This window comes from Branchiostoma lanceolatum, chromosome 1, assembly GCF_035083965.1.
Source record: "Branchiostoma lanceolatum isolate klBraLanc5 chromosome 1, klBraLanc5.hap2, whole genome shotgun sequence".
Classification (NCBI taxonomy): Eukaryota; Metazoa; Chordata; class Leptocardii; order Amphioxiformes; family Branchiostomatidae; genus Branchiostoma; species Branchiostoma lanceolatum.
The window spans coordinates 42204843-42227293 of NC_089722.1; the positions used below are offsets into that span (position 1 = coordinate 42204843).

The window sequence follows — 22451 nt, forward strand, 5'->3', positions numbered from 1 at the left end:
TGAAGTACAAACAAATGGACTTCCCTACTCTTCCTGGACTCATTACATATAACATACACACTACATAAGAACTTGTGAAACACACATTACTTTACACAATATATACATATCTACATACAATACATACAAGGTGTGATCCATATGTCCTTGTTATATTATAATGTGCTCTGCTGGTGTCTGGATGTTTGTCATATGAGCAGATGAGCTGAGTTGTCACAGGAATAGGTTACGGTCTCCAAGCAGATGTTGGGGTGACATTTTTAGAGATGGGACAGCCACACCTGTGATAAACATACATGTACCTGTTAGCACACACCTTACACCTTCTGGTGTACTTACACAGGGGTCCAGACTGGAGGGCACCTGTCGGGACAGCCACACCTGTAACAAACACACCTGTTAGCACACCTGTGGTCCCCCACACCTTATACCTGCTGGTGTACTTACACAGGGGTCCAGGCTGGAGGGTACCTGTCTGGACAGCCACACCTGTAACAAACACACCTGTTAGCGCACCTGTGGTCCCCACACCTTACACCTGCTGGTGTACTTACACAGGGGGTCCAGACTGGAGGGCACCTGTCGGGACAGCCACACCTGTAACAAACACACCTGTTAGTACACCTGTGGTCCACACACCTTACACCTGCTGGTGTACTTACACAGGGGGTCCAGACTGGAGGGCACCTGTCGGGACAGCCACACCTGTAACAAACACACCTGTTAACACACCTGTGGTCCCCAACACCTTACACCTGCTGGTGTACTTACACAGGGGGTCCAGACCGGAGAGCACCTGTCGGGACAGCCACACCTGTAACAAACACACCTGTTAACACACCTGTGGTCCCCACACCTTACACCTGCTGGTGTACTTACACAGGGGTCCAGGCTGGAGGGTACCTGTCTGGACAGCCACACCTGTAACAAACACACCTGTTAGCGCACCTGTGGTCCCCACACCTTACACCTGCTGGTGTACTTACACAGGGGGTCCAGACTGGAGGGCACCTGTCGGGACAGCCACACCTGTAACAAACACACCTGTTAGCACACCTGTGGTCCACACACCTTACACCTGCTGGTGTACTTACACAGGGGGTCCAGACTGGAGGGCACCTGTCGGGACAGCCACACCTGTAACAAACACACCTGTTAGCACACCTGTGGTCCCCCACACGTTACACCTGCTGGTGTACTTACACAGGGGTCCAGACTGGAGGGCACCTGTCGGGACAGCCACACCTGTAACAAACACACCTGTTAACACACCTGTGGTCCCCAACACCTTACACCTGCTGGTGTACTTACACAGGGGGTCCAGACCGGAGAGCACCTGTCGGGACAGCCACACCTGTAACAAACAAATTAGAAAGGCCATACCTGTAAACTTAAATTAAAAAATGCATGAATAGATAAATCTTGACATGGCATAATTTGTAAAAGCATTAATGTAGGAACCTCTGAACCATGAAATCTTACAATACCTAATTTATCAAGGTTACGAGAATATTCGTCAAACAATGACTTAAGAAGGTACAGAAACGTGCCTCCAAATTTTCGATGTCAACTGTACATCTTGATCACGGAACTGACCTAGTCTCGCGAGAACACGAGGCTAGGACGAGACTAATCTATCAATGTTTCTAGTCAAGGAGTTTAAAGAAGAACAAAGCCACTTTTCACCAAAAAAACATTAACTGTAACTGCAAATGAATGAAGGTATTGTAGACATGTAAGAAATATAAATGATGTTGTATAGGCATGCAATGAATGTTTTAACTCAATTTCAATAAACATGCGAGTGTTAATAGCAAAACGGAATTCAGGCATTGACAGACTTCACAGAAAAAACAAAATAGAAGATGCTCTGTGAGAAATAAATACATTTTCTGACTAATATCCGCATTGTTTTCTTTTATTCCTGAAGAGCTTTCAAAATTGCTGCACTTGGCTTGAGCATCAATACAATAAAAGTTCTATGTTGTATTTGGCAGCTCTTCCTGTCTTAAATGGAAACTAAATCACTTCTATATCAATGGTCCCAACATGTTGACATTTACTAATTTACCTAGCAAATACAGCATGCTGACCTCAGTTGAGACAGGTACAGAACAGGTCGGCATGTTGGGAACTCAGAAGTTGGTCAGCTTCAGGCAGCTGGCTGTGGTGTCCGCTCCCTTAGGAACTAGATCCACAGTGTACCTGTGTATGAAAAAGGAAAACAAAGATGCCTACTTAATCAAAACACATTGTCAAAGTTTTCACTGAAGAGCATGGAAGTAAAACTGCTTTGATCAATAAACAATTCCATATAGGTTATGTAAAAGTATTTGACAGTTGAAAATTGGTACATACAAAATTAATGTATCCCGTTGTAGTGTAATAGAAATCGTGATTCAATCTGTACCACTTGATCAGAGTATGATTATGATTATCAGACATTTGAAGCGTCCATCTGACATGTTTCATCATTTTACTGATACATTCATCAAGTGGTATAGATTGACTTACAATTTCAATCTTCATTTTCTGGATGACTGATATTAACAAACATTATAACTTGTTGTAGCATAATACTAGGACATGTGTATAAGGGTGTTTTATCTAAAGTGCAGATAGGCTTGAACTTGTATTAAGTAGAAAAAGTCAATTCAAAACATTTCATCTTTGGCTCTTGTCGTCTTCAGAGACGGTCGACAGCTTTCGGTCCATTTCTCAGCTTAGCAGTCGGTCACGATCACTCTGGGGGGGTCCTAGCTTTGCAGTGCCTCTCGTGACTTAGGAGACCAATTCTAGCACGGCAAATCCTGCTGCAGAAAGTGCAGTGAAAGACTTCACCGACGCTTATCCCCTCTGTTCTGTTTTTCCTTCTATGTCTAGCTTCCGATTCTCTCTTCTCACGGGCAGCCCTGTAGAGCTCCATGCCGCTGTGCACTGCTGCTCTCCATCTACATCTGTCTGCTGCTATATGTTCCCAGTTGTCCTTGCAAATAGAGAAATCTTGGAGCGTAGCTTTGCAGATATCCTTGTACCTCAGCTTAGGTCTCCCCCTGGGGCGGCTCCCAGTAGAGATTTCACCATACAGTACTCTCTTTGGAAGTCTTGTGTCGTCCATCCGACTGACATGACCTAGCCAGCGTAGTCTATTTTTCCGTAAAATCTCGTACATAGATGGGATGTCTGCTTGCTGTAGCACCTCTTTGTTAGTAATTTTGTCTTGCCATTTTATGTTCAGGATTTTACGTAAGCAGCGCAGGTGGAAGCTGTTCAGCCTCTTTTCCTGCCGTGAATAAACAGTCCATGTCTCACTGCCGTAGAGCAAGGTTGACAGTACGCATGTCTTGTAGATCTGCACTTTTGTCTTTCTCGTCAGCTTCTGGTTCTCCCAAGCTCTCTTGCTGAGTTTCCCAAAGGAAGCAGCAGCTCTGCCAATCCTCACATTTATGTCTTCGTCCAAAGAGTTGTTACATGTCGCAACCGATCCCAGGTAAGTAAATTTCTGAACTGTTAGGAGAGGATTTCCATGCAACGTGATTGAAGGGGGGATTGCAACACCTTGTCCCATTACCTCCGTCTTCTTAACACTAATGGTGAGACAGAACAGGTCACATGCCCGGGATAAGTTGTCCAACAGTCCCTGCAACGTATCCTCCTCATGTGCCGTGAGTGCTGCATCGTCAGCGAAGAGGAGTTCTCTACACAGCAACTCAACAGTTTTGGTTTTTGCTCTGAGTCTAGCCAGGTTAAACAGTGAGCCATCTGTACGTGACCGGATATAGACACCATCCTGGTTTCCATTGAAGGCACAGCGAAGGAGAACTGCAAAGTAGATGCTGAAAAGGGTTGGTGCCAACACGCACCCCTGCTTGACTCCGTTCCTGACGGCAAAACTGTCAGAGGTAGAGCCGTCAAACTGTATACATGCTTCCATGTCCTCGTGGAAGGAGATAACCAGTTTCAGAAGTTTAGGTGGGCATCCAATACTCTTGAGTACTTTGTAGAGGGCAGATCTGCAGACAGTATCGAATGCCTTGGTTAAATCTACGAAGGCGATGTAACCTCAGCGGGAAGCGGGAAACATTTCATACTGATACCATTAACATGTTTTGAATTACGAGAGTCTCTTTAGATACCCTTGGGTACAATATACCATACTTAGTAAGATAACCAACATTACTCACCACAGCCTCTCCAGTGTTGTGTGTTCCTCAGCAGCCTGCACCACAGCCTGGAACCCTGCAGCCTCCATGGAAATTTCCTGCAGGTAGAGCTGCTCCAGGGCAGGGAGTCTGGGTAGAGCCTCGGCCAGAGCCATGGCAGCGGTGTCAGACAGGTGTGTAGGTGTGTCCCGGTAACCAGACATGTGCAGCCTGGTCAGTGCCGGCAGTGCGCTGATGAGCCGTGCGACCCTCCCCAATCCGGCTCCTGTTACTCCACTATTGTACCCAATGTACAGCTCCTGTAGCGTGTTGTTATAGTGAGGGGCTGTGGTCAGACTCTTGTCACCAGGTGGGTTTTGTTCCATGTCCAAACTGCTGGGCTGACAGATTGTTTGCACCAGTGAGACAATCCCTGAGTCCCCTATGTTATTTCCCATCACATCCAACACCTGTAATTGCACCAGGTGAGGCAGAGCTTTGATCAGGGCTGATATTCCCCTGTCACTGATACCTGTATAATTGAGAACCAACACCTTCATGGCTGTGAGGTGGTGGAGGATAGCAGCCAGGCATTCCAGCCCGGGGTCTCCTATGGTATTACGACTAATGTCCAGTTTGATCAGTCTGGTTAGCTGACACAGTGCAGGGACCAGTGTGCGCATGCCTGTGGGGCTGATACCAATGTTACACAGGTCCAAGACCTGCATGGCAGTGAAGATGGGGAGGACGTCAGTGAGAGACTCCAACCCAGTGTCACCGATCTTATTATAGCTGATATCCAGTTCTCTCAGTCCCACTAGGTGGCGCATGTAGGGAGCCAGGGATGACATGCCAACTGTGATCATACCAACACATCTAAGACAGAGTACAGCCAGGTGTGGAACACTGGACAGCCCAACCTGTAGAACTTCCATCCCAGCATCACCAAGGTCAGGGTTCCAAGAAAGATCCAGCTTCTCTAACAGAGACATGTGGCTGAACCCTTGCACAAGTGGCTGGAGTGATGATAGTGTTAGGTTTGTGAATGACAGATCCAGTGCCCTCAGACCAGGAACATTCTTCAGAACTGAAACCAGCCTGTCTGTCTCATCAGGTGAGTCAAATCTTACATTGTCCAGTCTCAGGTCTAACCGTAGGCTGGGAATGGGGGAAGTGAACATCTGTTCCAGGTACTGAAGAGCTTCTGAACTATTAGCACTAGGCAACTCTAGTATCATTCTATCAGGGAATTGTGATGACTGGATGTTTTCCAAGTAATACTTCAGAGCAGCGTGCTCAGGTTTCCTGTGTCTGTGGTGGTTCATGATGATAACTGGCAGGGCTCTGCTGACAGCCTGCAGTACGTTCGTCCCTTTTCTTTCATTCAGAATATCCAGGCAGAGCAAAATGAACCTCTTGTAAGTATTAACTGATTCTTTAATCTCTGGCTTTACAGGTAGGTGGGACTTAACATGTGCAACCAGATGACTTTTATCCTTTTGAAAGTCATCTGGTTGCAAATGTGAAAACTCCTCCTTACTAAGACTGCCCAGTTCTTCCATCACAGCTTGTGCTGCCCGTGAGTCACAGCCACAGGTGAACTGAAGCAGGTTACTGAGTTCGAGCGCCTTGCTTATGGAGGTGAGCTGCAGCAGCTCTACATTTTCTTTGTTCAGCAGAGCATGGGAAACATATTGTCCGGCAAGGAACTCTTGCATGGTCTTGTGGGAAAAGTTTAGCTGTTTCCTAGGATGCAATTTAGAGGAAGAAACCTCCAAGGAGACCACACCCAGCTTTAACAGCAACTCCCAATTAATCTTCTCTCTTTCTACTTCTGCAAGCTCAATGAGGGTGTCATTCCTCAGCAGTGCCTCTAGCGCAAGCTTGCCGAGCTGCAGTAATGACTCAGCAACCTCTGTAGGCAGCCCTTCTGTTGGCATGTCCACTCCTTTCCGCTTACAGTACTTCCTAACCAGACACGTCAGCAGGTTGTTGTACAGCCCCGTCATTGTTCCAGTAGACACCATCTCTTGGTCCTCCTCCCACAGCAGACAGACAAACATCAGGAAAATTGGTGTCTGGATTAAAGTGCTCAAAAGTTTACTATCTTCAACATGTTTAGCAAGTGCCTCCGTCAGTTCTTGGTTTCCAACAGCAGTGAAATACTGCCACATGTATTTCTCTACATGTTCTTCAGAGAAGCCCATGATGTGTACGTGACAGTCTGGCCGGGTGTACTGCTGCACTCCTGCTGATGGTCGGGAGGTGATCACAATCGTGCTGTTGGGGTACATCTTGCCATCCAGGAGTTCAGAAATAGCCTGCTTGGATGCTCTGGCCTCAGGCCGCAGCTCATCATACCCATCTAGGAGGAAGAGCACACGGGATTCATTCCTTTGTAGGACTGCTTTGATGGACTGTACATCAATACCTTCAGTTGTTTTAGGCACACACTGGTCCCACACCATCTCCTCTATGGTCTCCCCCTCTCTCACCTCCCGGAGTCGGATCAACAGGACGATGTCGTTTCGTATGCCCAGCTCTGTTTTCTGTGAGACGGCATCTAGGGCTTCTTTGGACAGAAACGTTGTCTTCCCCCCTCCGGCTTCACCCTCAATCAGAATGCACCTTGGTGCTGTGGACAGTCCTGTGACATCTGGGTTGAACAAGTCGTCTAATGACTTCAGTTCTTTCCTTTGTTTTCCCCTCATGGATTCTGACCGGTTATATGTTTGAGATGATTTCAGATGTTTTTCATGTTTTGGTATCAACTCCAGCTGAGTGAAGATATCATTGAGTTCTAGTGTGAAGTTGTCATTCCAGATCAGAGGCTTGAAGTGAGACAGTTTTAACTCATAGTAGGTCTTCACAGACGTCCGGAACACATCTTGAAAAGTAAGGCACTGTTTAAGATTTCTAGCTCAACATTAGTGAGAATCTAGCTCAGGCAAAGTAGTGCAAAAACGCCATCAGATGTCAGATGCAAAAGCCTGGCAACTTAAATCCACGGTTGTTATTGGATATTTGATCTACATTCATAAGGAAATCAGCAATCGTTTGTGTTTCATTACGAGATGGAGTTATCGTGCTGATGTTCGGCTACGGTACATTTTGTAAATCAAAAGTTAAAATCGTCACAGAACATAAGGGATTGGATATGATTTCTTATCAATTTTCATTTGTATTCTGCAATAGTCTGATTCATACCTGTCAATGAAGAAGACTCGGGGTCTGTTTCTGCAGGTCCAACTGGTACTGGAACTGGCAATTCTGAAAGTTGACGAAACCGGGTTGTCTGTACAATTATTTGGAACAGTGGAAATCAAAATGTAATACTTGACACTATGCAATTTCAGCCTGCTGCAATATCCATACAAAATTTGTATTGAACTTCACACATATAGAATATAGTATCTCACCTTCCTCTTTACAAGGAGCCGGTTTCTTCTTCACAGGAAACTCTTCTCCATCCTCCCCCTTCCTCTTCAGTTGGCTGGTAGAGGGTTTGGGTGAACCTGTCTCAGAAGAACGGATTCAAATATCAGCAATGGTATCAACTGATTTCCTAGTAGCATTTATGAATACATTCCATAATGATAGTTCTCAGGATAAAGATTATGACTAAGTTGAGAATTTTGTTCCAACATCTCCTGATGTTTGTAATTGACTGAAGTTTCAAGTTCGAAGTATCTTAACATAAAGACTCCGGGTTTGCCACTTGCCAACCTAAGATGAGTCGGAATTGACACTCCAGGAATTTGCAACTGCTGTACAATACGTACAGACTTTCAAGTTAAACAGGGGCTAATATTTGTTATGTATTAGTACAGTATGGACTGAGGGTCATACGCTGTCTAAAACTGTGACCGAGTATTCCTCTGATATGATACAAGTTCAGTAGATAAGGTCTATAATGAATCTTGGAGGAAACTTGGATCCAAATACTGTAGTAATATTTGGAGTAGTTGTAGGGATAGAGGAATACCATTACAGTTTTGTAACTCCATTCCACCCAGACCCTAGCCTCCTTCGCAGACTTCCTATAACGGTGGCGTATCTATTGGGGGTGGGGGCAAGGTTCTCTAATGCCAGCAAGGGAGTTGTGCATCCGAGGGAGTTGTGTAGCCGAGGGACGACCGCAGTTTAAACTCCCTTGTCGGTGTTAGAGAACCTTGCCCCCACCCCCAATATATAAACCGCCGTTATAGGAAGTCTGCGAAGGAGGCTACCCCGACCCTAGCCCGATTTGATCTGTGATCCAGCCGAGACCTTCTCACGTTGCTGCCTTTATATAGATGAGATGTAATTTGGTCTGCCTTCAGACGTCAGGGCGTCAGGCCGAACACAAAAGGCTACCTAGACCACCTCACTGCCTTTAGAATATATACTAGGAGCGTAAACAGTAAGCAAACGCTTCTTTTGAACACCAGGCGTCGCTTGGACAAAGCACGGTGGTGTCCATGACGGTGGTCTATTATCAGCGTTCGCGCCAAAACATAGTCCTGCGTCGGGAGCAAATAGCAGGACTTTCAAGACTAGACTTCCAAGAACAGGTGTACTCTTTGGATCCATGGATATGACTTATAGTCGTTGTTAGTGTATATGTCATACAAATTTACTTTCATTACCCGCATAACATTTTATATACAAAATAAAGGCAGGCAGACGTACATGTACATGGTGTCCAGCCATTAGTAGGATTAGACAAATTTTATCACAGGGCCACAGACATAAACACACAGAATAAAGACACACAAACACAGCCCCAAACTGAATACTTGTGTGCATTATTCAGTTATTTGAACATGAACCTTCAGCCTGACGCTTGCGATCGGTCCAACGATTTTGTGAAACGTAAATATCACGTAGCGTATCGTTCATGACTTGCTCAACCTGACACCGAGACATTCAACCGTGACCATCGGTAGACCCCGTGTTTTTATGTCCGATGTGGCTACATTATGTGACAAACACATAAGTCATATCATATAATATATATAGTTTTTGACTGCCAACAAGCAATATCATGTTTAAGGTGTACCTGGAGTCGAGGTGGCAACAAAATTTCTTGTCTCAGACTGTATAAAGACTGAGGGGCGTACTGTGACATCGTCACTAACTTTATTTTTCAGCACAGCTAATGTAGCTTCTAGTTTTATATAGATTTTACCAGAAATGTTGAATCTTCTTACTTGATTAACTGGCCACTGTAAGTGTTTTCCTACAGCGTAACAGCGTTATCCATACCGTTACCTGTAATGTTTCATATTAATAGTCCTACGACCCTTAAATTGTACAACATACCTTTCCTTTCACTCTCAGCGATCTTCTCTGCCTGCTCAGCGTAGTCATGTCTGCCGATTTTTCTCAACAGGTCCGCCAGAAGGGTGAGATCTCCCGGATTTAACTTCTGCTCTTTCTCCAGTTGGTTACAGATCTGGTGAGCGTCGGCTTTTTGGACGAATCCCTCTGGTAAAATCTTTGCACCGCTGACATAGTTGCGGAGATCTCTTAATTCTTCATCCACAAGGTTCCGAGATATCTCCAGGTACAGATCCTGGCGAGGATTGTCCGCCATTTGTAGAAGTTTAGTATCGGCTGGCACCAACACCAGCCGATACTAGTGGAAATCCCCAACCTCTATCAGTCTATGTGCACTCTTGTCACCGTGTGTTTTCGAGGACCATTTTATTTGAAGCTAAAAGAAGGGGGGCCACATTCTGTCCTACTAATGATCATTGTATCTTCTTCCCTCCTTCTCAGCCTCAATTCCCTCCACTTCCGGGCTCATGCTACCATTTAGCAAGATGTGAACAGGCTATATGCTGTATATATCCAAATGCCGTATATTTGTGTAAAAATGGAACCGCAGGGATTGACATCACCCCTAGAAGTCTGTGGCACGGTCCTATTGTTACCTGCGGTACGCCAGCCAGGTAGAGCAAGAGTTCAAAGGTGGAAGGTGACGGATCGTGCTGTCTATCATGGTTCCGGAGTCTCTGCTTGTTTGTTTGGCATAACCCGGTGAAAAAGCTGAGACGTAACACGCCAGTTTTTGTACAGTATGTAAAAGCTGTGTAAGATCAGACTGTAAGGTTTGATCCACTGGAACTCATTTTCACCTGATTCGAGTGAGGATAATAGGTGCAAAGCGCCTTTCCCAAAGGTACAACATTAGGGCCTGCTTGGGGTCAACAACCCTAAGAACAAAACCACCGGCTGGCCACCTTTCGTCCATTTCATACCCGATTATGGATGAAGAAGGCCATATGACCATATTCTACTCGTGAGAAGCAAGGTGTCAATCATTCTCTAGAAAATAGACTGACCTGAGTAGACAGCCTACCTAAACCATGCAAGTAAGAAAAAGAACTTGGTTGTGTGAAAGGGACCTCTTAGACGTTTGACTGAAGTCACGCACACATTGTACTTCTTACTCTAAGCCCCGAGGAAAGGTTTCTCCGCTTCCCCTCTTGCTACTAAGTAATGGCTGACCAATGAAAATACATGGCAGTACATTGTACAACTTGGAAACATAACCAGGTCCTACAATAGGTGCACCTTATAATGGAAGCTCATCTGCGTTGGTAGGTATCATTATAATACAATGCTAAACTTTCTTCCAACTTTCACGGATTGAATTTTTGACGACCACTGTCGCCCTCTTCAGGATCAATAATGACCAATCGCTGCCGAACGTAAACTCGAAGGTCTAAGTAAATCTTCATATGCCTCAATGCAGAACCAACATCTAGCAATAGTACAATGTACTAGTGGTGAGGAAGAAATCCTAGTTGTGCTTGAGGAACCTCTAACACCCTGTGTCTGATATTTGACAGGAGGAACTGCGAGCGTGACGGCATGAAGCTCGTACGGAAGTTCTACGGTACGCGGCTTCCAGGACTCTAACTGGGTCTTCGTGTCGAAGGGACAGAACATCAAACACTTCGTGCCGGTAATTATCACTCACTCACTTGCTCTCTCTCTCTCTCTCTCTCACTCACTCACTCACTCACTGGGTCTTCGTGTCGAAGGGACAGAACATCAAACACTTTGTGCCGGTAATTAGCACTCTCTTACTCACTTGCTCTCTCTCTCACTCGCTCGCTCACTCACTCACTTACTAACTCATGCGCCCTCTCGCATGCACTCACTCACTAATGCGCTTACTCGTGCACACTCATTCTCATTCATTCATGCACTCGCTCTTTCCTATACTCTCGCTCATGATCACTCACTCTAATGCACACACTAATGCACTCTCACTCACTCATGCACTCTCTCACACTCACTCATTCACTCTCACTTACTCATGCACTCATTCACACGCACACACTCTCTCTCTTACTCAATCTCTCGATGTTTGTATACAGGATAACTGCTATATAATTGTATGTTTTCCTAATGCGGCTTTTTAGCTGAACAAGTACGCTGGGGTGAGAGCCAGTAAAAGTAATAAACACCTGCCCTTCATCCATTCATATTTGTAATAAAGAACCACATAATTGAAGACCTTTTGTTCCGTGTTTCCGTAGCTGCCGTTTGAGGAGCACTCGGTGGTGTGGCTGGCGCAGGTGAAGGGCAGCGTCTTGTACCGGCTGGAACCGGATCCCATCTGCGAAACCACCTGCAAACCCATCGACGTCACGCTCAAACCAGGGGAAACATGTACGTACTCACTGTTACACTAACACGTGTGTGTGTGTGTGTGTGTGTGTGCGATTCTGTGTGTTTGTGAAACCACCTGCAAACCCATCGACATCACGCTCAAACCAGGGGGAACATGTACGTATTCACTTGTGTTACACTAACACGTGACTGTGTGTTTGTGGTTCTTTGTGTTTGTGAAACCGCCTGCAAACCCATTGACGTCACGCTCAAACCAGGAGAAACATGTATGTATACACTTTTACACTAACTTTTGTTGGCCGGTGTTTCATCTGTGCCTGACTGCGAACAGCTCAATGTTCCAACACGCTTTACTTCAGTTAGAGTTAGGAAAAGGGTTTGGGTTTATAGGCTAAATTATGGGGTGTTGGAACATGGGGGTGAACGTGCACATGTAAAGGGTTTTGGTTTATACAGTAGGCTAAATTAGGGGGTGTTGGAACATGGGGGTGTGCATGTACATGTAAAGGGTTTTGGTTTATAGGCTAAATTAGGGGGTGTTGGAACATGGGGGTGTACATGTACATGTACAGGGTTTGGGTTTATAGGCTAAATCAGGGGGTGTTGGAACATGCGGGTGTGCATGTACATGTAAATGGTATGGGGTTTCTAGGCTAAATAAGGGGGTGTTGGAACATGGGGGTGTGCATGTACATGTAAAGGGTTTGGGTTTCTAGGCTAAATAAGGGGGTGTTGGAACATGGGGGTGTACATGTACATGTAAAGGGTTTATAGGCTAAATTAGGGGGTGTTGGAACATGGGGGTGTGCATGCACATGTAACCGTCTATCTGCTGCTGCTGGAGCTACATACTGGAGCTGGTACCGTTGACCTTCATCAGTCATTTGACCTTCATCTTTGATTTTTTAAAGCAATTTGTCTTCAATGATTAATCAGGTGCCCTTTATGGGCCATACAAATTTATTTCCTGTTCTTAATTTTATGTTCTCTGATATTTTGAAACAGAAATTCAGCAAGAGGTCAGGATGTAAATAAATGGCTGGGAGGAAAACTTGCATCTGACTATATCCACTCCCTGAAACTGTGTGAACCAAGGTAGACTTTCTCCTTAGACTCTGTTTTCATGTTGATCCAGTTCATTAATAATTATGGTGTTTTTTTTTTAATTTCTAAGAACCATCAACACAATTTAATGTGGTATTAACATTATCATTTTGAAACAATCCATAAAAGTGCATATCTGGATAATCTATAACTGATGTTGCATTATCAGGTCCTCTAATGGATTAAGGTTTATGACTGTTACAGTTTTATACCTGTTGTCACTTGGGTGTAAGGTAGGAATAGGGTGGGGAGGGGGGTAGCCAAAGTAAGGCCACATCAAGCTAAAACATTGGTTTGAATCACATATTTCTGGGCAGTAAAATTTGGCCTTGAATAGATGAAGAATATGATACCAAAGTACTGGGTTTATAAAACTGATGTAAGATAGAGAAACAATCATCATACTTGGACTTAATGGTTAAAGAAAAAAACAAGGATCCTTGCATCCAACTTTGCCAGAACTGTTGGCTTTTACATTTAACTATCAGAATCACTTTTCACAACAGTGCCTCAGAACCAAAGAACTGCATTGTACGGGCCTTCTGAGTCCACACTTGGAGCTGGGTAAAGTCAGGAACGATGTTGGGACCACCATAATGGACTTTGTGGTCAGGAAGGCAAAATATCTCTAAGGTTAGCAACATAATATCAGCAGGTGATGTAGGGACCACCAAAATGAGCTTTGTGATCAGGAAGTTGAAATATCTAAAAGAATGTATTTTTCTGGGCAATCACAAAGAATAACTTGTAGTTATGAACTAATTACTATGAATGAATCAATAAATGATATCTTACTACACTGACTTGTTGCAGCTGCTGTTTTGTTGCATAACTAATCTCTTTTCACAATAGTGCCTGAGAACCAAAAAACTGCATTGCACGGGCCTCGTGGATCCACATTTCGAGCTGGGTACCAATGTAAATTCAGTAAAGGTGATGACTTGTAGGGACATTGTTATCAGGAAGACAAAATACTAAGAAAACATGTTCTGGGCAATCACAAACAATAACCTGTTGCCAATGAACTGTTTTATTTAGATCTCCATTAGTGTTCAGTTTCACAAATCATACACTAATCTTCCTGGACTCTTCATTGGAGTCAACTTGTTCCAGCTGTCATGCTTTGTTGCATGATAAATGAATGAGTGGTCAAATTAATAAATGGATCAATGAACATATGACTGAATAAATGAATGCCAGTTTGAATTATGACAAAGGTTGTGAAAATAATTCAACATACATAAGAGTTTATCACATGATAAACAATAAATCCTCTCATTGTTCTTTCATTTGTAAGAAGGTTCTAGGTATTATTGTTTATTGTTAAGAAGACTTCCATTAGTGAAGTACAAACAAATGAACTTCACTATTCTTCCTGGAGTCATTACATATAACATACACATTACATTAGAACTTGTGAAACACACATTACTTTACACAATATATCTGTATCTGTATCTATATAGCCGGTATAACCGCCATTAGGCGGAACACACCAGCTGCACTATACATATTTACATACAATACATACATAGGTATGATCCATATGTTCTTGTTATATCATTGTGTGGTCTGCTGGTGTCTGGATGTTTGTCATATGAGCGGATGAATAGTTGAGTTGTCCTAGGAATTTGGATAAGGTCTCCAAGCAGATGTTGGGGTGACGTTTTTAGCGATGGGACAGCCACACCTGTAATAAACATACATGTACCTGTTAGCATACACCTTACACCTGCTGGTGTACTTACACAGGGGTCCAGACTGGAGGGCACCTGTTGGGACAGCCACACCTGTAACAAACACACCTGTTAGCACACCTGTGGTCCCCAACACCTTACACCTGCTGGTGTACTTTCATAGAGGTTCCAGACTGGAGGGTACCTGTCAGGACAGCCACACCTGTAACAAACACACCTGTTAGCACACCTGTGGTCCCCACACCTTACACCTGCTGGTGTACTTACACAGGGGGTCCAGACTGGAGGGCACCTGTTGGGACAGCCACACCTGTAATAAACACACCTATAATAAACACAAATTTTGTAAAAGCATTAATGGACGAACCTCTGAACCATGAAATTTCAAAATTTTCTAATGTCTACAACTACATTTATCAATGTTTCTAGTCAAGGAGTTTTAAAGAAGAACAAATCCACTTTTCACATTAACTGTAACTGCAAATGAATGTAGGTATTATAGACATGTAAGAAATGTAAATGATGTTGTATAGGCATGCAATGAATGTTTTAACTCCAATTCAATAAACATGTGAGTGCTAATAGCAGAACGGAATTCAGGCATTGACAGACTTCACAGAATAAAAAACATAGAAGATCCTCTGTGAGAGATAAATACATTATCTGACTATAATAATCAGCCTTGTTTTCTTTTGTTCATGAAGAGCTAAAATTCTAAATTCTTGCACTTGGTTTGAGCATCAATACAATACAAGTTTATGTTGTATTTGGCAGCTTTTACTGTCTCAAATGGAAACTAAATCACATCTATATCAATGGTCCCAACATGTTGACATTACTAATTTACCTAAGAAATACAGTATGCTGACCTGAGCTGAGACAATGTACAGAACAGATCCCCATGTTGGGGACTCAGATCAGCTTCAGGCAGATGGCTGTGGTGTCCGCTTCCTCAGGAACTCCATGCCTAGAGTACCTGTGTATGGAGAAAGGAAAACAGAAATGCCTACTTAATCAAAACACATTGCTATATGACAGTTTTCACTAAAGAGCATGGAAGTAAAACTGCTGTGGTGAATAAACCATTCCAAATATATTATATAAAGTAGCTTCTTTGACAGTTAAAAATTGGTACATACAAAATAGGTATTCTGTCGTAGTATGATAAAATTGTAACTCAATCTATACCACTGTATTACATTATGAACTTATCAGACATTTCAAGTGTCCACCTGACATGTTTCATCATATTACTGATACATTCATACAGTTATCCAGCGGTATAGATTACAGTATTTTACTGATCAAAAGTGTCAGGTGGACACTTGAAAGGTCTGATATAAAGTTCATACTGTAATCCTGTGGTATACAATGTAGATTGAATCATAATTTTATTCTTCAATTTCCCGGATGACAAATATTCACAAACGTACTTGTTGTTGTATAATATTAGAACATGTGTGTATGGGTGTTTCATCCACAGTGCAGATAGGCTTAGACTTGTATGGTAGCAAAAGTCAACTCACACATTTAAATTCAATGTCAATTCAAACAATTCAAAACATTTTATACCATTGAAATGTTTCTGAAATACTCTTGGTACAGTATACCATAGGATAACCGATATAACTCACAATAGCGACTCCAGTGTTGTGTGTTCCTCAGCAGCCTGCACCACAGCCTGGAACCCTGCAGGCTCCATGGAGATGTGCCGCAGGTCCAGCCGCTCCAGGGCAGGGAGTCTGGGTAGAGCCTCGGCCAGAGCCATGGCAGCGGTGTCAGACAGGTGTGCAGGTGTGTACAGGCGACCAGACATGTTCAGGCTGGTCAGTGCCGGCAGTGCGCTGATGAGCTGTGCGACCCTCCCCAGTCCGGCTCCTGTTACTCCACTATTCCACCCGATGTTCAGCTCCTGTAGTGTGTTGTTATAGTGAGGGGCTGTGGTCAGACTCTTGTCACCAGGTGGGTTTTGTTCCATGTCCAAACTGCTGGGCTGGCAGAGTGTTTGCACTAGTGAGACAATCCCTGAGTCCCCTATGTTATTGTGGCTCACACTCAACACCTGTAATTGCACCAGGTGAGGCAGACTTTTGACCAGGAATGATATTCCCCTGTCACAGATACCTGTGTTACTGAGAACCAACACCTTCATGGCTGTGAGGTGGTGGAGGATAGCAGCCAGGCATTCCAGCCCAGGGTCTCCTATGGCATTACCACTAATGTCCAGTTTGATGAGTCTGGTTAGCTGACACAGTGCAGGGACCAGTGTGCGCATGCCTGTGAGGCTGATACCGATCCGCTCTAGGACCAACACCTGCATGGCAGTGAAGATGGGGAGGACGGCAATGAGAGACTCCAGCCCAGCGTCACCGATCTTATTACGGCTTATATCCAGTTCTCTCAGTCCCACTAGGCAGCGCATGTAGGGAGCCAGGGATGACATGCCCACAGCTGTCATGCCAACTCCTGGTCTCAACATATCCCCTCCAAGACGGAGTACAGCCAGGTGTGGAACACTGGACAGCCCAACCTGTAGAACTTCCATCCCAGCATCACCAAGGCCAAAGTTGTGAGAAAGATGCAGCTCCTCTAACAGAGACATGTGGCTGAACCCCTGCACAAGTGGCTGGAGTGATGATGGTGTTAGGAATGTGTTGAACAGATACAGTGCCCTCAGACCAGGAACATTCTTCAGAACTGAAACCAGCCTGGCTGTCTCATCAGGTGAGTGAAATGGTACAAGGTTCAGTCTCAGGTCCAACCGCAGGTCGGGAATGGGGGAGGTGAACATCTGTTCCAGGTACTGAAGAGCTTCTGACCTATTAACATAGGACAACTCTAGTATCATTCTATCAGGGAGATGTGTAGACTGGATGTTTTCCAAGTAATACTTCAGAGCAGCATGTTGTTTCCTGTGTCTATAGCGGTCCATGATGATAACTGGCAGGGCTCTGCTCACAGCCTGCAGTACGTCCGGCTCTTTTCTTTCATTCAGAAGATCCAGGCAGAGAATCAAGAACCTCCTGTAAGTTTCAAGTGATCTTTTAATCTCTGGCTTTACAGGAAGGTGGGGCTTCATGTACTTGACTTCCTGAAAGTCATCTGGTCGTAAATGTGAAAACTCCTTCTTACTAAGATTGCTCAGTTCCTCCATCACAGCTTGTGCTGCCCGTGAGTCACAGCCACACGTGAACTGAAGCAGGTTACTGAGTTCAAGCGCCTTGTTTACAGAGGTGAGCTGAATAAACTCTTCAATGTCTTGGTTCAACAGAGCATGAGAAACATATTGTCCGGCCAGGAACTCTTGCATGGTCTTGTGGGAAAAGTTTAGCTGTTCCCTTGGATGTATTTTGGAGGACGAAACCTCCAAGGAGACCACACCCAGCTTTAACAGCAATTTCCAGTTAACCTTCTCCCTATTCACTTCTGTAAGATCAATCAGGGTCTCATTCCTCAGCAGTGCCTCTAGCGCAAACTTGCCAAACTGCAATAATGACTCAGCAATCTCTGTAGGCAGCCCTTCTGTTGGCATGTCCACTCCTTCCCGCTTACAGTACTTTCTAACCAGACATGTCAGCAGGTTGTCGTACAGCCCCGTCATTGTTCCAGAAGACACCATCTTTTGGTCCTCCTCCCAAAGCACACAGACAAACATCAGAAAAATTGGTGTGTAGATTAAAGTGTTCAAAAGGTTGTTATCTTTGACTTGTACAGCAAGTGTTTTTGTCAGTTCTTGCTTCCCAACAACAGTGAAATACTGCCTGATGTATTTCACCACATGTCCATGGGAGAAACCCATGATGTGTATGTGACAATCTGGCCGGGTGTACTGCTGCACTCCTGCTGAGGGTCGGGAGGTGATCACAATCGTACTGTTGGGGTACATCTTGCCAGACAGCAGTTTGGGAATGGCCTGCCCGGCTGCCCTGGCCTCAGGCCGCAGCTCATCATACCCATCTAGGAGGAAGAGCACACAGGACTCATTTGTCTCTAGGATTGCTTCAATGGACTCTAAATTGATGTGTTTTCTTTTGGATACACACTGGTCCAGCACAATTTCCTCTATGGTGTCCCCCTCTCTCACCTCCCGGAGTCGGATCAACAGGACGATGTCGTGCCGTCTGCCCAGCTCTGTTTTCTGTGAGATGGCATCTAGGGCTTCTTTGGACAGAAACGTTGTCTTCCCCCCTCCGGCTTCACCCTCAATCAGAATGCACCTTGGTGCTGTATACAGTCCTGTGACTTCTGGGTTAAACAGGTCATCTAATGACTTCAGTTCTTTTCTTTCTTTTTCCATTTTAGTTTGTACCAACTCTAACTGGGTGAAGATATTACTAAGGCTAAGTGTGAAGTTGTCATTCCAGTTCAGAGGCTTAAAGTGAGACAGTTTCAACTCATAGTACTTCTTCACAGACTTCTGGAACACATCTGGAATAGAAAGGACACAAATTCAAACTTATTGATAGGCAAAGTGCAAAATTAAAGAGGCCAATCCGTGTCAGCCTGAACTGTTGAAAGAAGAAGTTTTGAAGCTCGATATGCCGTAACTCACCAAACCTTCTGCCTAATGGTCAAGCAGTTTAATGTTATTTATAAAAAAGTTCACCGGGTATTTCACAAAACTTATTGCTAGAAAAGATCTAGACATAGATGACATAGCTTTACTATCATTTTTCTTAATTCAATCATTCTACAAGTCTTCCCAGAAAACTCAAAGTTAAGTTAGTACAATCAGTAGTACTCCCCTAACTCTGTATGCCAGTGAGACGTGGAAAATTACAGCAAAAATGAAAAGAAAACTTGATGCATTCCAACAGTGGTGACTCAGAAGGATATATGATAATAAATTACAAACTTAAAGATAAAATTGAAAATGAAGAAGTTCATAACAGGCTAGGAGGGGGACAAAACCCCTTAGCACCACCATCACAGAAAGAAGAGTTAAGTACACAGGGCAATATTGTGCTTGGAAGGCGGAACGACGCTTGCTAAAACAGCGCTGTACTGGCAACCTGACAAGGGGAAAAGAAAACGTGGAAGGCCCAAACTTACATGGCGATAGATGCTACAGAAGGACCTTTGAAGTTAACCAACTGGGGGTTACCCTGAGGAGAGCAGAAGTCCTGGCCCAAAACTGTACTGAATGGAGGAAGCTTGCTGCCCGATGTGCCACTAGGCCTAGAGGATCTAAGTCTAAGTCTAAGTACAATAGTCTGATTCATACCTGACAATGAAAAAGGCTCCATTCCTGCAGCTCCAACTGGAACTGGAACTTCTGGAAGATGATAGAACTGACTTACTATATGTATATGCAGCATTTTCCTACTAAGAATAATAAAATGAAAGGCAACAATTTCGATCATCTTTCTAACTTATAAGGGAATAATGGTCCAAAAGACTTTGGGTTCTGTGAAAAGTGAAACTTTTTGATTCTTACTCTTGCAAACAGCTTCTTTAAACACCCTTTAATCAATGTGAGGATATAAGGTACCTGTAAGTAGAGAAAAGAAGGTTCTAGAAAAGAAGATATACTGTACTCTAAGCAACCTCTAAATCATCTAAAAAAAGCATAAAAAATGTGTGGACTATATTGTGTGAAAATGTTGTGCTAAAAAAGGGAGAACTATAAAAACATTTCAGGAACAGACAATGTAGCACGGAAATACACATTTCTTACCTTGAAGTTTGAACTTCCTTAGACCGTCCACAACACTCTGCAGGTTTGCCTCAGACAGAGCCTCCATCAGGACCCCTATGGTGGCTCTCTCTCCGTTACGCTTGAGCCATTCCTCCAACAGGTCCATACAGCGAGACTTGTCATCTCGGTTTCTCCCATCGATGTTGTCGATGTCGGGTTGTTCAAACCCAAGATGGAAGGCCAGGTCCTTCCAGTCTGAGCTCACCTTTTCCTTGATGGAAAAGAAGTAGCTACGAACACCTGTGTGTGCAACATAAAAATATAATCATTTGCCATCAACACAATACAGCCTGTTCAACAATACTGCTGCTGACAATGTTAACAATGCAATCGTTCACCAACTTATATATACATATCATATACAGAATTTCTTATATCAGAAACAACATTTCTCATCTGCAATTTCACCTGAGTGACTTGCTACACCTTGTCCTTCAGCCATGATGACTCCACCAGGTCACAACACCTGAAACAGACAGGTGTGTGGTTACAACTAGACTTACAACACCTGAAACAGACAGGTGTGTTGTTACAACTAGACTTACAACACCTGAAACAGACAGGTGTGTGGTTACAACTAGACTTACAACACCTGATACAGACAGGTGTGTGGTTACAACTAGCCTTACAACACCAGAAACAGACAGGTGTGTGGTTACAACTAGACTTACAGCACCTGAAACAGACAGGTGTGTGGTTACAACTAGACTTACAACACCTGAAACAGACAGGTGTGTGGTTACAACAAGACTTACAACACCTAAAACAGACAGGTGTGTGGTTACAACCATACTTACAGCACCTGAAACAGACAGGTGTGTGGTTACAACTAGACTTACAACACCTGAAACAGACAGGTGTGTTGTTACAACTAGACTTACAACACCTGAAACAGACAGGTGTGTTGTTAAAACTAGACTGACAACACCAGAAACAGACAGGTGTGTGGTTACAACTAGACTTACAACACCAGAAACAGACAGGTGTGTGGTTACAACTATAGATTTACAACACCTGAAACAGACAGGTGTGTGGTTACAACTAGACTTACAACACCTGAAACAGACAGGTGTGTGGTTACAACTCGACTTACAACACCTGAAACAGATGGATGTGTTGTTACAACTAGACTTAATACACCTGAAACAGACAAGTGTGTTGTTACAACTAGACTTACAACACCAGAAACAGATGGGTGTGTGGTTACAACTAAACTTACAACACCTGAAACAGACAGGTGTGTGGTTACAGCTAGACTAACAACACCTGAAACAGACAGGTGCGTGGTTACAACTAGACTTACAACACCTGAAACAGACAGGTGTGTGGTTTAAACTAGACTTAAAACACCTGAAACAGACAGGTGTGGTTACAACTAGACTAACAACACCTGAAACAGACAGGTGTGTGGTTACAACTAGACTTACACCACCTAAAACAGACAGGTGTGTGGTTACAACTAGCCTTACAACACCTGAAACAGATGGGTGTGTGGTTACAACTAAACTTACAACACCTGAAACAGACAGGTGTGTGGTTACAACTAGACTTACAACACCTGAAACAGACAGGTGTGTGGTTACAACTAAACTTACAACACCTGAAACAGACAGGTGTGTGGTTACAACTAGACTAACAACACCTGAAACAGACAAGTGTGTGGTTACAACTAGACTTACAACACCTAAAACAGACAGGTGTGTTTACAACTAGACTTACAACACCAGAAACAGACAGGTGTGTGGGTAAAACTAGACTGACAACACCTGAAACAGACAGGTGTGTGGTTACAACTAGACTTACAACACCTGAAACAGACAGGTGTGTGGTTACAACTAGCCTTACAACACCTGAAACAGACAGGTGTGTGGTTACAGCTAGACTAACAACACCTGAAACAGACAGGTGCGTGGTTACAACTAGACTTACAACACCTGAAACAGACAGGTGTGTGGTTTAAACTAGACTTAAAACACCTGAAACAGACAGGTGTGGTTACAACTAGACTAACAACACCTGAAACAGACAGGTGTGTGGTTACAACTAGACTTACACCACCTAAAACAGACAGGTGTGTGGTTACAACTAGCCTTACAACACCTGAAACAGATGGGTGTGTGGTTACAACTAAACTTACAACACCTGAAACGACAGGTGTGTGGTTACAACTAGACTTACAAC

General features: G+C 43.9%; 3 protein-coding genes across 3 annotated transcripts in view; all 3 read right to left on the reverse strand.

Annotated features, from left to right (window-relative positions):
• Positions 1 to 14: 14 nt before the first annotated feature.
• LOC136426925 (NLR family CARD domain-containing protein 4-like) lies at positions 15 to 9720 on the reverse strand. Its single transcript, XM_066415648.1, has 6 exons — positions 9447 to 9720; positions 7562 to 7657; positions 7350 to 7412; positions 4185 to 7029; positions 2072 to 2205; positions 15 to 281 (listed from the first exon to the last, which is right to left on the reverse strand). The coding sequence occupies exons 1-5, from the start codon at positions 9718 to 9720 to the stop codon at positions 2136 to 2138; spliced, it is 3348 nt and encodes a 1115-aa protein (XP_066271745.1). The 3' UTR covers positions 15 to 281; positions 2072 to 2135.
• A 4663-nt stretch (positions 9721 to 14383) lies between these two features.
• LOC136426948 (NLR family CARD domain-containing protein 4-like) overlaps positions 14384 to 22451 on the reverse strand; it is a 44404-nt gene continuing 36336 nt past the window's right edge. The window contains exon 7 of the mRNA XM_066415670.1: positions 14384 to 14565. The gene's annotated coding sequence lies outside the window, so the exon portion shown is untranslated. The remainder of the gene's footprint in view (positions 14566 to 22451) is intronic.
• On the reverse strand, positions 15421 to 20736 carry LOC136423872 (NLR family CARD domain-containing protein 4-like). The gene is made up of 5 exons (XM_066412253.1): positions 20679 to 20736; positions 20250 to 20510; positions 19797 to 19847; positions 16207 to 19000; positions 15421 to 15548 (listed from the first exon to the last, which is right to left on the reverse strand). The coding sequence occupies exons 1-5, from the start codon at positions 20710 to 20712 to the stop codon at positions 15485 to 15487; spliced, it is 3204 nt and encodes a 1067-aa protein (XP_066268350.1). The 5' UTR covers positions 20713 to 20736; the 3' UTR covers positions 15421 to 15484.

Excerpts from the sequence above, each read along its gene's own strand:
- LOC136426925 (XM_066415648.1), bottom strand. The coding sequence starts at position 9,720 with ATGGCGGACAATCCTCGCCAGGATCTGTACCTGGAGATATCTCGGAAC. Across the intron at positions 7,413-7,561 it reads GGCTCCTTGTAAAGAGGAAG|AATTGCCAGTTCCAGTACCA; the intron begins GTGAGATACTAT and ends GTCAACTTTCAG. Across the intron at positions 7,030-7,349 it reads CGAGTCTTCTTCATTGACAG|ATGTGTTCCGGACGTCTGTG; the intron begins GTATGAATCAGA and ends TTACTTTTCAAG.
- LOC136423872 (XM_066412253.1), bottom strand. The coding sequence starts at position 20,712 with ATGGCTGAAGGACAAGGTGTAGCAAGTCACTCAG. Across the intron at positions 20,511-20,678 it reads AGGTGTAGCAAGTCACTCAG|GTGTTCGTAGCTACTTCTTT; the intron begins GTGAAATTGCAG and ends TTGCACACACAG. Across the intron at positions 19,001-19,796 it reads GGAGCCTTTTTCATTGTCAG|ATGTGTTCCAGAAGTCTGTG; the intron begins GTATGAATCAGA and ends TTTCTATTCCAG.